This window comes from Medicago truncatula, chromosome 4 (genome assembly GCF_003473485.1).
Source record: "Medicago truncatula cultivar Jemalong A17 chromosome 4, MtrunA17r5.0-ANR, whole genome shotgun sequence".
Classification (NCBI taxonomy): domain Eukaryota; kingdom Viridiplantae; phylum Streptophyta; class Magnoliopsida; order Fabales; family Fabaceae; genus Medicago; species Medicago truncatula.
In genome coordinates this window covers 56230348-56245888 of record NC_053045.1, presented here as the reverse complement: position 1 = coordinate 56245888, position 15541 = coordinate 56230348, and the positions used below count along the sequence as shown (strand labels likewise).

The 15541-nt window shown below is 30.5% G+C and overlaps 1 protein-coding gene across 1 annotated transcript; it reads left to right on the top strand.

Annotated features, from left to right (window-relative positions):
* Positions 1 to 630: 630 nt before the first annotated feature.
* LOC11440296 (uncharacterized) lies at positions 631 to 4415 on the top strand. The gene is made up of 9 exons (XM_039832820.1): positions 631 to 751; positions 847 to 1043; positions 1791 to 1972; positions 2072 to 2353; positions 2428 to 2490; positions 2611 to 2647; positions 2712 to 2818; positions 3675 to 3981; positions 4080 to 4415. Exons 1-9 carry the CDS (start codon positions 631 to 633, stop codon positions 4413 to 4415), a joined length of 1632 nt encoding a protein of 543 aa, XP_039688754.1.
* The last annotated feature ends 11126 nt before the right edge of the window (positions 4416 to 15541 follow it).

Sequence of the window (15541 nt, the reverse complement as noted above, 5' to 3'; positions counted from 1 at the left end):
ATTTCAAACTTCTTTATATGAAATTTCAACCCAAATCATAAATCAATCTTTCCGTTTCTATTTTGCATTTTAAAAGTAAATTTCTTTCAACATTCCTAATATACCATTTAAAAGTAATTTTATGAAGAAAAAAAAATTAAGGAGGAATTTTAAAAGTAAGTTTCTATTTTGCATTTTAAAATTAATTTTAGCTAACATAAAATACTTTGAAATTGAAAAACAAAAAGGTGAATTAAAATAAAAATTATCAAATGAAACATATACGCCAAAGTGCAATACAAGATCATATCGATTCTGGTCATTATTATAAACAAAAATTAGATTCATTCAATTAATATTATTTAATGAATGAATAACAAATGTTTACTTGAAAGAACGACATTTTTTATTATACAAATTGATTTTTCATTTAAGTGGGTGCAATGAACATATTCACCATTAAATACTCGTACTCTTTTCCTTTTTTGTATTTAAAACATCTGTCATTTATAAGGATAACCGAAACTTTCCTTATTCAAAAATACCACATTAATACAATGCAATGCATAAAATCTCACATGTAATATAATGTTCAAAATCTAATTATACTTTTTTGCTCTATAAAATTACACAAGGCACACACCATTAACCATGATCATCATGTTACGTTTCATATCAATCCCTTCTTTTCTTATTTTCTTCTTCTCCCTTTTTCTCATTCTTTACTCAACTCATGGAATTTCCTTTCCTTTCAACTCCTCCCTTCAACCAGGTTCATTCTTTATCTCTTTTACTTTCTTTGTTACCTCTCTTAAATTAATTTAATCTAATTGCTTAATATTCTTCAAATGAGAATCTTATTTTCAGATGGTGTCAAATTCATTGTTGATAAACAAGTTGATGAAGAGTTATCATGGATGGCATGGAGATCATTAGTTGTAGAAGGTGTTCAGGAGAATAAAACTTTCGTGCTTGCTCAAGAAAGAACTCTTCGAAAAGATGTTTTTAACCATTTCAAACGCTACACTGGTGGCTGGAATATTAGCAATCCTGAATATATTTCGGTTACCCTCCTTCTATTCCCTTGTTATAGTTCTACGTATATTCATTATTATGTTATTTGGACACATAAAATAAAATTAGACACAAATACGACACCATTTATTGTTTACCGTGTTTAATTTGTCAAAAAAACATTTTTTAATATAGAGGTGGATTTTACAACACAAAATTTGAGTTGTGTCATTTAGAAGCAACTTCACTACTAAATTAACCAAAAAGTGTACATTATTAATCACTTTTGGAACATAAATTTCATTAATCATTTGACTACTTTATTAATTACAAAAATGCAAGACATTAACCACTTACTCTCTCTCTGGACACATTTATAAGTGAAATATAATTTTTTAGGTTCATTAAATAACTATGTATTTAGTCTATTAATTATCCAATGAACCTAAAAAAAAAAAAAAAATCTTATAAATTTGATCGTAGAGAGTATTTTGCATAGTTTCAGAAAATACATAAATATATATAGACCTATAGATTTCAAAAGTGATTAACAACATATACTTTTGTGTTCCAAAAATCTTCCTCCAATTCATGAAGGGGTAATGTAGGCCTTCACGTGTATGTATGTAGTTAAATTTTACACCCGGTTGGATCATATATACCTAACATTATTTTGAATCCATTGCAATATTTTGTGTGCTTCTCAATAATATATGGAAAATACACCTGCATTTTAATTGGTTATTTCATGTTTGAGTTTGTATTGTTAACTTTAAATTGCTGTTGTCTTGGTGCAGTCTGTTCTTTCTACAGCAGTTCCTTTCTTCGTTGTTGCTGCAACATGGTTGGTGGTTTTTGGGCTTGTTTTACACATCATTTGTGTGTGTTACTGTTGTTGCCCTAGAGATCCTCATGGCTTTTCTCAACTAGTTTGTTATGCAACCTTCATCTTCCTTATCCTATGTACAATTGTGGCAATGTACGTAACAATCTTCCTTAATCTTCAAAACACATTAAATAGTGTGTTTGTTTCACTTAATAGTTTTGTCTCCTAATCATATTTGTTTGTTTACGTCAGAGGTGGATGTGTTGTTTTGTACACTAGTGAGCAACAGTTTCATGGAACCACATCAAACACAATGAAGTATATCGTGAGCCAAGCTGAATTCACAATTGAAAACCTAAAGAATGTGACAAACTATTTGGATTCAGCTAAAATGATGGCTATTGAATTTGGTTTACCTGATGATGTTGATGAAGAAATTGATAGTGTTAAAAAGAAAATTATTGATGTAGCTGCTGATATTTCTATCAAGACTCACAATAATTCACAAATGTTACACAACGCCATCCATGGAATGTGAGTTTAATTTTATTATTTTTATTTGCTTATTGAAATTGTATTTTCTAACAATAATTTTTTATCTTATGTAGGAGATTGGCTCTTATAATTATTGTTACTTCTATGCTTATTGTCTTAGTTCTTGGATTTTGTGAGTATTGTAGTAACTTATTTTTTTTTTATTTTTCTTATCCTATTCTGAAGGTTTACCAAAGTATAACCACATTTCCTTATGTGGTTTTTGTGATTTTTTTTTTTTTTTTTTTTTTTTGCAGTTACTTCAATACTTGGGTTGAAGTATACTTTATACTCGTAAGTTTCATTTTTTTTTTCTTTCTAGATATGAAAGTTATTGATTTTTTTGTATCTCATTAAGATTGTTGTGGAAATTGTGTGTTTTCATGGTTGCAGCTTAGTATTTGCTGGATGGATTCTTGTTGCAGGAACATTTATACTTTGTGGTGCATTTGTTTTTCTTCATAAGTAAGTTCTTATTTCACTTGTTAATTTTGAGATCCAATTTATTATAACTTTTTGTCTTAGTGTAATTTTGGATGTACCCTTTTCTCTAAATAAATTATCTTCTCTGAAACAAAAATTACAATTGTGTAACATAATATCACATAAGCTTATCTAAAATTAGGTAAATGATCGCTTCGGACTAAACCATCAACAAAGAAGCCAGCATTGACTATTCTATCTGCACAAGTATTTCATTCTCTATAAATAGGAGAAACTCTCAAGCGAAAATTCCTTTTCAGTTAACTTTAAGCTTCTAAGGAATCAAATTTACATTAATAAAATCTTGAACCGTGAGGAGTGAGTCATATTGAAGCCATAAATTATTTCAACATCTAGCATGAGAAAATTCAATAGCATAAATAACGGGTAGAAATTTCTATCATCATCACTAAAATTGTGAATTAATAAAAAAAAAACCTTTGCCGCAAACATAAAAAAAAAAAAAAAAAAAAAAAAAAACTAAAATATTGAATTGGTTTCTCAACTTATAAAAGATACTTGAATAAAATTAGTTATGCAATTATGAATCTATTATATGCTTCATTGTAATAGTAGAAATTTGGAGGAAATAATCTTAAGAAGATTATAGAACTCACGGTTTAAAATGTGGTAATGGTTGTGTTGCGTTCATGCAATTATGAACTTTGGGGTTTTGAGATTTACTAGTTGATTAGAAATTAAATATCCTTTATGGCATAAATAGTTTTAAAAAAAAAAGATAGAAGAAAATTATAACAGGAAAGTTTTACTCTACTCTTATCTTTTACGTTCATGCTTATAATGCTAATATTTCCTTGCATATATATTTTGACTACAGTGCAATTGGTGATACTTGTGTTGCCATGGACGAGTGGGTTCTGAACCCAACAGCTCACACATCCTTGGATGAAATTCTTCCATGCATTGAAATTGAATCAACCCATGAAACCTTTTTGCAAAGCAAGTCTGTAATATATAGTCTTGCTAACTCAATTAATGGCTTCATTTCCATTATCTTGAATGGAAATTCTATGTCTCATAATCAATCAGCCCCCTCTATGCCTCTTCTTTGTAATCCATTCAATAGTGACTTTACAGTTCGAGATTGTGCTGCTGGGGAAGTTGCATTTGAAAATGCCACTGAGGTAAGAGCTACAAAATATGAATTCTAACCCTAAACTCTAAAATATGATGAATACTAACCCTTAAGTCTAACCTTTATTTGATCTCAATATCCAAGCAGGCGTGGAAGAATTATACATGCCAAGTTTCTCCATTGGATAATTATGGTACGACTGGTTGCATGGCTCCATACTTGTACACACAACTTGCTACTGCTGTGGAAGTGGCATATGGTTTGTATCACTATGGACCATTTTTGGTTGATTTAATGGATTGTACTTTTGTTCGAAAAATGTTCGTAGATATTAACAACAACTATTGTCCTGGCCTAGAGAGATGTACTAAATATATTTATTGGGGATCAAATGTGGTATCTGTAGCTGCAGTGTTGTCCTTGGTATTTTGGATTGTCTATGAAAGACAACTCCATCATCGTAATTACATCAAACAGTCTTAACTTGGTGGACTATAAATATATATATTGAAATTGAATAAAATTTATATGGTGCTCATGCACATTTGAGAAATACATAGCACACTTGTAATATACTTTATTGGAAGATAAAATATAAACTGATTGAAGTGTAATTTAGGAAGGATAACATTAAATGAAATATAGTTCACTTCTGTTGAATAAAAATCCTTTGATGTTAAAAAAAATGTTGGCTTACATGTTTAAGATCATTAAAGAGCTTTTTGTGGTTTGTTTTTTGGTACAACTTTTTGTTGTTTATAGGGCACCCCCTATAGACCCTACTTCAAGCATGTAAAGGGCGCGTTCTGATTATAAAATCTAAAGTGTTTGTTTGTTTATTATAAACTTTGAATACATACACCTTCTTTTGCCAAAATATCAATAGAAAAACATGTTTGAATTATATAATATGAATTGTATCAACATAAAGATTGAACATATTTTGAAATAGAGACAGTCCATTTAAGAATCATACTAACATTTCTAACCATTATAATCCACTGCAATAGTATGTCTTGTAGTTCAGGTCAATGTTAGTTGTTCCAACCGTGTTCTGATCGAAAAATCTGATTTTCAAGCTACTTGATTGGACTACTCTGAAATTTAGTCACAAGATCATGAGAAAAAATATCAAAGAACAGGAGTCCCCTAGACGAGACTTCTTAAAAAGACTTCGCTACTCAAAATTCCATCATTTGAACTCGTTTTTCATTTTTTTTATTTCTTCAAATTCTAAAAAAAACGAGAAAAAAATTCACTTGCTTTATTTGATTTTTACAATTTTTTGTGGTATTTTTATGTTTTTTGATGGACTTTCAAATTTTAAAATCCCAAAATAATTGCATTAGCTTTATTTATTTTTTGGTTATATAAGTGTCAAATGCATGTCTCAACCAAAACAAAGCACTTCTGTCTTTGTGATGATACATTCCGGGTTATATAATTCAAATGTGTCTTTTTTACTCCAAAGTTTGACATTTTATGAGGTGTTTGACACTCTTCGGATTTTATATTCCAAAACTAACTGACTAAAAGTGTTCGGATTTTATAATCTGAACTGTTCGAATGTACTTCAGGATCAAGGTGCTTTAGGTTCCAACAGTTTCTGAATGTTTTGGATTTTATAATTCAAACCTAGTTTAGATTATATAATCCAAACCAATTGTATTTTTGGAAAGTAAAAAAAAAAAAAGGGCGTGTGAGAATGTCATAGGGTGGAAAAAATAATAGTCTAAAAATTTAGAGTAATTGTTAAATAGAGACATTGGGCCTATTCTAAGAAATTACGAATTGGGCTTCGACTAGGAAGTTGGAACTAAAATATTTTCCAAAAATTGCTCTTTAGGCACCTATCATTTGTTCATATGTAACTCAAATTACCAAAAATACATCTAACGACAATTAACCATCGATTGGGGGATAGTTTAAATCGATTACACCGATTTAAAATATGATATAACCAATTTAAAAGTGTTGAACGATAATTAACTATTATTTTAAAGAAAACGATAGTCAATTGTCGTTCAACAAACAATAATGATGTATGTGAGCAATTTCTTAGTGCATGTAGCGCAATCTTCATATTCCCCCCGAGCCAGTCAGGATCAATTCAATTTGAAACAAGGTTGGGAGATGTTTCAAGAAGATCGCTACTTCAATAGAAAGAGTATAATGCATGTATTGTTATAAATAATAGGTATTAAAATACTAATGTATATAAATCTTCTTATATATTAAAATTAACCTATAAGTCCTAATTTTAATTTAAACCCTATTGCATAATTTTACTGTTTTAACCCTAATGCTCACACTTAATCTCCCATTTTTAAGAACAACCCTAATGCTCACACCTAATCTTTTTATATATTAAAGTTAACTCGTAAGCCCTAATTTTAACCTAAACCCTATTGCATAATTTTACTGTTTTAACCCTAATGCTCACACCTAATCTCCTATTTTCATGAACAACCCTAATGCTCACACCTATTCTCCTATTTTCATGAACAAAGCAAATCGGCATCGCTTTATTTCCCTTATTTCTTCAAAACAAATCGCCCTATTTATTCAACAAAACAAATCGCTCTATTGGAATAAAAGGGTTTTGAAAGATTATAGCACCATTTTTTTTGTTAATATTACACTTTTCATCCAAATTAGAACTGAACGCTCTTTGTTAAATATCTACCACAAAATGCACCAGAATTTTGTAATCTATATAAATAGGTGGAAGAAACATTTCAACAAACATTTAAAGAGTATCATTTACGGTAAATGCCAAATATTCGATAAAAGGAAAATTATTTAAATAAAACATTTTACATGTTGAGGTTAAGAATGAGCTATTTTTAGGTACATAATATAACATTAACATATAATTTTTACAAAAGAATGAAGTAACATTTTGTCAAAAAAAAAAAAAAAAAAGATGAAGTAACATACCAATAATATAACATTGACATATAATTTTAACAAAAGAATGAAGTAACACACGATTGGTAAAAATTAATATTTTTAAGGTGAATACGTGTGGTGTTTGAGGTTCGAATTCCAACATCTGCATATATTTGGGACCACATATTTCATTCTCTTTGATATGCATTGAGATTTATTTTTGTCTACATCTACAATGTATATGACTCGTGCGGCAGCACGGGTGGAAAGTCTAGTAAATAATGAAAAGAATAGAAAATGTCCCGTGGTGTGATTAAGATAGATAAAAGAAGGTTAGAGCTTGAGAGCGAATAAATTCCTATAAAATTGCTTGAGCAACCATCAAATATACTAAAAATTCGTACTGAAACAAAAGGTCAATAATGTTTTTACCTAATAATATACCATACCATAATGAGTCTACTCTATTAAGCCGCTTTTTCATGGCCTCAAAATATAAACTCTCATATAGATAGGTTTATTAACTCGTTCTTTACAATTTACATACATATTCCCCCGATCGATCTATATGGCCTCAAGAAATGCTTCTTCCATGACAAACCCTCATTCCCACACAAATCAACCACATCGTACGTGCATGTGCTCACCGACCAACCATCCAGGCTCATTCCGGTGCAGCAAGCACAAGAAACCACCACGCATTGTGGTAGCTCGACCCTCATCTTCCTCCTCCTCTAACTTGAATCATTATTTTGATCGCTCATCGATGGTCATGGCTGCAAATGCTAATAATTCATTGAAGGCAATTCTCCTCAAAATAATTAAGCATCCCTCTAGCCATGATCTTCATAGGCGGAAGACTTTTCAACCAAAACCTACTCGATTTTTTGTCATGAACCGTGTTGCAGTTTCTTGATCAATCATCAAAGATATTAATTTCTTTTTTATTATTCATTTAATTTACATATCTTTTTAGTATATATGTATATATATTTTTTTTATGGTTAACTTCAAATCTCTTCCGTATTAGAGTCAGTCTTATTCGAGAGGTCATTAGATGTTAAATGTAGTGTCTCTCATGATGAAAGTACAAATACTTTCTCATATTGTAGTAGAATAGTCACTTTCACCTTATCCAATCAGGTGTTATGTACATGTATATACAATAGAAAATATTTATGGTTTTTTATTTTGTTTCATTTTTCCATTTCTTGGGACAAGAAGAAAGATGAGAAGGCATGTACTTGAGGTACACGGATTAAGGATATATCATATCATATATATCTGCAAATGAGATTTTATATGTGTGTGGTATCATTGAAATTGCAACATGTTATAGTTTTGATTATAAGTTTGGCATAAATATGTTCCATTTAAGGTCTCAATTTTTGCTTGGAGGTTGACAAAGGATCGGTTGCCTACCAGGTCCAATCTGATGCATCGCGGTATTCTCTTAGATGCGGATGCGGGTTGTTTGTTAGGGTGCGGCCAACTTGAGACGTCTCAACATTTATTTATTTCTTGTGGTTTTTATGGCACTTTGTGGTGTCAGGTGCGGTCTTGGCTTGGTGTTTCAGGCCCAGACCCCATTACTGTATCAGATCATTTTCTTCAGTTCTCTCATTCCGCAGGTGGAGCCGAGCACAGTGCTCATTTTTGCAGCTTCTTTGGTTGCTTAGTGTGTGGATCATTTGGAATGACCGTAGTCAAAGGTTGTTCAACAATACAGGTAGCTCCATTGATCAGTTGCTGGACAAAGTCAAGCGGTATTCCCTTTGGTGGCTAAAAGCTAATAATGTTGTTTTTGTTTTTGGTTCCCAACTGTGGTGGTCAAGTCCTTGGTTTGTTTGGGACTTCGCTAATTTTTGTCTTGATTGACTTTGTATATTTGTAAATACTTTGGGCTTCCTTGATACATCTTGTACTTGGAGGTGTCCGTGTTTTGTTAATATATATAAGTTCCATTTTTGATTGTTAAAAAAATATATATATGTTTTTTCAACTCCTAAATCATACAGGAAATTAAAATCCAAAATCATCCTTCTGCCATAGAAAACTAGGTATATGTATTATGATATTATTGGTAAAAGGTCATAGGTATTCAAATATGACCTTGAATAATATAATGAAAAAACAAACTATGTATTAGAATAAAAACTAAACAACTAAATGCAAAAAAAAAAAAAAAATGTAAATCAAAACAAGTAAATTTGGAAGAATATCATACTGAATTAATATGTATGGCATACACAACTTGAACAAAAATAAAACATAATGTTGGCATTTTATCGGTGAACAAGATTAACATATAGTGATTTTAGGTTGGTGTAAATTAACAGTCATGTATATATAATGGACAAATAAAGGAGCATATATTTAATGGATGAAATAAAGTTATATTTTTTTAGTTCGCACCCCAGCCATCTTAGAGTGGCTCCAGAACAAATAATTGTCTCATACACATGATTTACAATTCAAATTGAATAAGTTGTCAAAATACAAGGATATTTCTCTACAAAATCTGCTGAGATTTTCCCTCAAATTATGCAAAGTTGGTAGATGATGCCAGTTCATCGTTGCAACTCAAGACCATAAATAAATGCAGTGGAGGAAAATTCCAAAACTGAATTTGAAATAATTAAAAGTCTTTGCCGTCCATCAGTTGATGATTGATTTTCTTAAAAAAAAACAGTTGATCATTGATTGGGAAGTGGCCTATTATTCCCTCTGCTTGTGTTCATACGCATACAAGTGACATGGTTCATTGCCACATAAATTATGTATTTTTGCTTTATGCGAAAAGAATACTAGCACCTACTTTCTTATTTTTCTTCAAAATGAAATGCTATATAACCACTTTAATACGTTTCGTTGAAAACGAATGCATTGCACTTTCAATTTCTAGCTAATTATTACATGCATTCATTGCCATTGCTTCCACTTGATAGGCAAAATAAAGTTTTAGAAAGAAAAAAAAAAAAGTGCCAAAAGAGAATGAAAGAATGGTTAGTAATTATTTGTTCATGTGACAACTGATCGAATAATACTAAATCAGACAACATGAATGCTTTCACGTTGATTAAGTTTGTTAATTAATAAAAAACTGAACATGAATTGAAATTTACCAACATATAGTATTCGAAATGGTTAGACATTTTGCATCCAACAATGAATTATTGATTCTTTAAACAAACAATATGTCTACAATGTTCCCTGATATGGCATGGGAAGCTCCCACGTGGTGGGAGTATATTAAAATAAAAATTGTCTGTCGGTTTAAATCATTGTTTAGCTACACCAGAGAATATTGATCGTGGCAAGAAAAGACATATAATTATGTGAATCGTGTGGTAGATCCATGGTATTGTTTTGATTTGGTTAATGATTGAGATTTTATTTAGTGGTTTGTTTGGTATCGAAAGATGGACAAAACATGTGAGGAAGAAGAAATTCAGAGTACCTAGGAATAATGACCGAATTACTTACTTACTTAGGCAAACAATAGGGAATACAGTCACATGGATTTTCTGTCCAACTCATATAGCTTTAAATCTTTTTTATTCTGTTTCATTGAGAAGAAAAGTAAGATGTTTTATATAACAGTTAAGAGAAACACATTGAATAAGATAGGACATGAAAATAAGAGTATGGAAGCAAAGAAGAATTCTCATTTTACATGTAGGTTTTTGTAAAAGTTGAGATAGGTTCAATATCGAGCTTTATTCAAAATCCGTTTAATTCACGATTATCGAACCAATCATACAACGTTTGAGATGTTTAGTCCATAAGTGGTGGATAGCCACCGCCTTTGTTATCATATTACTACTATCTGATCACTTAAATTACGGTTCAATTAAGATATATTAAACTTTGAATATGAACCGCTTGCGTTAAGAGTCTAACATTGGATGAAATATGTCATAAACATAAATTTAAAAATAGGTATAATTTTTGCTTTACTAACCAGTTTTGTAATAGTCGAGTTAAGTGCACCCCAATTCTAATAACTCAATAGGATTGTGATCCGTAAAATGTTGTTGTCATCTTCACAAAACAGAACTAAGGTATGAGAAAGAACATGTCCCCTCTGGCCCTCTATATCTTAATTCTTAAGTTCATTTTTGTAATATTCATTGACTGTGCACAAGAACGGAAAAAGACACTGTTGTTAGGCAAAGAATTCCTTGTAATTATCCAATCCATGTTAATTTTTAACCATTGTATTGAAACCAAGTATTTACCAACATTGAGATGCTGATATTTGTCACAAAACATGTCGGACCACCTTTCCAAACTATGTATTTTTTTTAATCCATAGTACTCAAATTCAAGATCTTACTTGAAAGTGATATGAGTTTAGTTCTACTAGCTAGGACCAACATTTGAATGACTGCTATATAAATTTCATTAGTTATGTTTAGAGAAATAGGAGTAATTTTTATACAATTATTTTGTGACATCTCTCATATTTATATTGCGTTATTACTCTCCTTCTCTTCCTCTTTCTCTTTTTCTATTGCTTATATCCTAAAAGAAGAGAGAGAAAATATTGTCTTAAATGTTGTCTAAACAATGGTTGTACAAATATCATTTCCCTTATGTTTATAGTCAACTTAATTCAGGTATAAGGACGCATATACCAAAATATCACATAAAAAATGTTTTTTTTTTTTCTTCTAAATAGTCTAGTGGTTAAATTGACACAATTTAAATATAAAAAATTAAGAAATTTGGAGTTCAACCTCCCACCCCTATCAAGAAAGTCTTTGATAGATATCAACTAACTCTATCTATCATATTGTTCATCTTACGAACAAATATTAAATCGCCTAGGAGGACACTATTCAAAACTAGAAAAGACAAATTCATACACTTTTAAGACAAGCTAGCGGATTAGTTCGTTAATAAAAAAAAGTAATTACCTTTCCTACCAATAAATTAAGACCAAAATAATTAATTTTGGGCAAGTCTAAAAAACGAAAAAAATCTAGGACTACACTAATATTTTTAATCATGAAAGCCTCGATTATATCGAGTAAAATAAGTTAATCAATCAGTGATTTATTTCTTTCCCATCAGATGTGCTTAACCGTAAGTTGGAAAGATCATGGAATCAAAGAACCAAGGCAGCAGTGTTTATGTTAAGCTTACAACTTCATGTTACAATATCAATTAGGTAAACTCTCTTATTTTCTCGCAATTTGCATTCTAATACATTCCACTTACTTCTGCATGGACGGCATCACAAACTCCAATTTTTTGTGTACACCTTTCAAGCAACGGCTATCTGAGTTTAATTGAGACATCTCAATCAAAAGTGTGAATTTGAAAGAGAGAAAATAAGAAGACTTACTAGAATTTTTTGTTTATTCTTAATAATTCTTCTCTAAATTCTTAAACAAAACCTCATATAAGAGATTAGAACAAGAAGAATTCGAAGACGCACACCACTATGCAACAATGCGTGCCGTATATGTCAACATAATAACTGGTTATTCAGCTAATCGTTGACTTCACGCTACTTCAAGCTAGATTGATTAGGATCAACATTCATTTTTGTTTTATTTGAGATTCTACTATCCAATTGCTCGTGGTTCTATCTAAAACTCAAGCACTTATGTATATCCTAATAAGAAATCAATTTCATTTATTAAATTAGTCAAAAAATTGAGTGAACCAATAAGGATGACATGAAAGTATGATATGATATGATATATATATATATACACACTTACTGAAGATATATTTTTTAGTTTACACACGATAGTGTGACATGAATATATTTCATTTTCCCCTAAAAAAGATAAAGTATAGATGCCATTTTATTTATACCATGTTGTGTTCACGAATGAATTCCAAAGATACAAAGGGGCAGCCTTGTACTCCATGCTACTTCTTTTTACACCAAAAGATTGTTTAAGGTTTGACCTCTTGGGACAAATGTTTTTCATACATACTAATTAGAAATCAAACTCTTGACCAAATAGTTAAAGGTTCAAATATTTATAACTTATGTCACGCTATATTGATCAATGTTACTTTTAAAATTTAATATTCCATATTGATGATTGAAAATATTATATAGAGATCCTTTCTAACATAATCCCCAAATATTAACCATGTAAAACACGTTTTTAGGTTTGAAGGCTAGTACAAATTTATAAGGATTTGCTAACATGGAGTACAAAGGCTGCTCCTTTGTATATTTGGAGTTAATTTGAACACAACATGGTCTAAATAAAAAGGACATATATTCATGTCACACTATCGTATAAGTCTAAGTACTTTAATTAATTGAGTTTAAAAAGTACTTTAATTAAATAATTGGGTCATTAGTGACCGGCAAAGGCCTATAGCAATCCAAAGGAATAATATTTGGCTTAATAGTCAATAGTAGCTACCAATTTCTCAATTTCACAACAATCACACTTCCGTGGACACTACGTGTCGTTCTTGTTTTGTAGTTCCTTTTTTCTTTCATTGAGAATCTTCCAAAAGAAAATGAATGGAGAGCACAACACTTTCGGTATCGTATCATATCATGCAGCTAAGGTAAGGTTTGATTATTTTGGTCCTTTCTTTTCCTTGACCGACTCCAATATGCTTTTCATTAAATAAGAGCTACCCACAACCCATGTGTGTCGACTTAATTTATCAAACCCTTTCATAGTGGAGGAGGTTTGCCTTTGCCAATCGTGTCGTGGGGCCTAATATTTTGTGTTGGGAAATCGATTACTAGAATTTTGAAGATATTTCATAAGGTGAAGTTTCATGAAAATCCTAGATAATTAATACCAACTACATAACATTCACAAATGTAAGCTACTCTCCCTTTTTATGAATGGTAATACCTTCGTTTTAAAAGGATGTTTCATATAGATTAAACAAAAATAATAATGAAGATGTATAACAAGTTTACAAAATTGTCATCATCATTTTATTTTATTTTTGCTAATAATAAGTCTCCATTATATATATATTCCACCTCGGATAAAAGAGTAAAGGTTGAACACATTATAAGTAAAAGGACTTATAAATCCATTACCTTAAGGTTTTAGGTATGAGTGTGGTGTCTCTCTCACAAATGTGGTTTTTCTAACCTCAATGTGGACGGTCCCCCGAACTTCCTTCGTGACTCAACATATATATTGGTTACCAACAATTGTCATAAATTAATAGTGAAATATAATGACTTAAAAATTTAGTGCACACTTTTATTTATGTGTAAAATTGAAATAATTTGAAAGGAAAGAATAGTATTGTAAAGTTACATCGTATCTCAATCCAATAGCAAGATAAGAATAGTAGTGTGAGACTCAATTGTTAATTACCCTTGAACGGGTGAACTTCAGTTTGTAGAGTATACATAATTTGAATGTCTTCCTAATATTAATATGTAATTGATTTTATTTGTGAAAGTGAATATTACGTTCTAAAGCATCTTCATAATCGACGTAGGATTATGGTGCCAAATTAATCACGTGTAAATCATCATGTGTTTTCTCATTGCTTCATTAAGTCAATAAATCTATAGAAACCAATATAACCAATGCTTTAATTTTGACGCTTACTCAAACAAAAGTGAGATATTTCGAGGGTGATTAAAGTGTTGATTTTATGATGGGTTCCTCCCTCCACAATTAGTTGAAGATTCTCTCCACTCCTCATGTTGAGATGCTTCCAATTTTATCCCACTTAATTTTTTAGGTAAAGATTTTTAATGAGACGGTTGTTTGTTGTAAATTCATATGTTTATTTCCTTTGTTTTGGTCTAGTTCCCTTAAGATGTATTTGTCTACTTTCTATTTTCATTAGGTCGTTGTAAATTCATATGTTTAATGTATTTATTAGGTCGTTGCAAATTATATGTGGTAGTTTTGGGTGCCAATATATTTAAAATGACATTGTATTTTTTAAAGGTGTTATGAAATGACATTGCTATCATGTGATGTTTTTTGCACTCTATTTTTTCTTAAAAAGTACATCATTTAATAAAGATACATAATATATAATTTTAGCATGTCTTAATTTCATATTCCATCATTTAAATTGTTTTAGGATTTGTTTGTGAGTTTGAATGAGAAGTTAGATGAGGCTTTGGAAAAAAAAAAGGAATTAACAAAAGAAAAGAATGAAGAGCTTTGGGAAAAAATGAAATTAACAAAATCATTTTCAAAATTCCACATGTATTAATAATTTATGATCTTACACAATTGAGATGAATTGGTCAAGATTGAACAACTTTCGTCGAGATGGATGTTGAAGGATGATATTTGCAAATATTTTGATGTTCAAGTCAATATGAGAGCAAAAACTTAGAGGTATCGAGAGAGAAAAGTGTGTACCTTGAATCGTAGTGAAAGGTGATTTTTATAGGTTAGGAAATGGAGCCGTTGGAGAGTGATGAAGAGTCCATTACGGACAACGCTCATCAATGTTCTGGTTCCAACGAACATTACTAGTCGTTGATGCGTTAATAAATAGGGAGGATCTAAGGTTGAAAAGAATCTAGTTGGTTATGGGTCTCGAATATAAGAGCTTATATATTGTGTATTCCAAACCTTCAACCAATCAAATTCATCTTCTTGACAAACACATCCTTTTTTTGGGTATACAAAAACGACAATAGCAATCAAAAAATCACGAACATAAGTGGATAAGTTAAAGTTCAAATTAGGACTTGTAGATAAAAAAATATTCATATTTAAAAAAACATA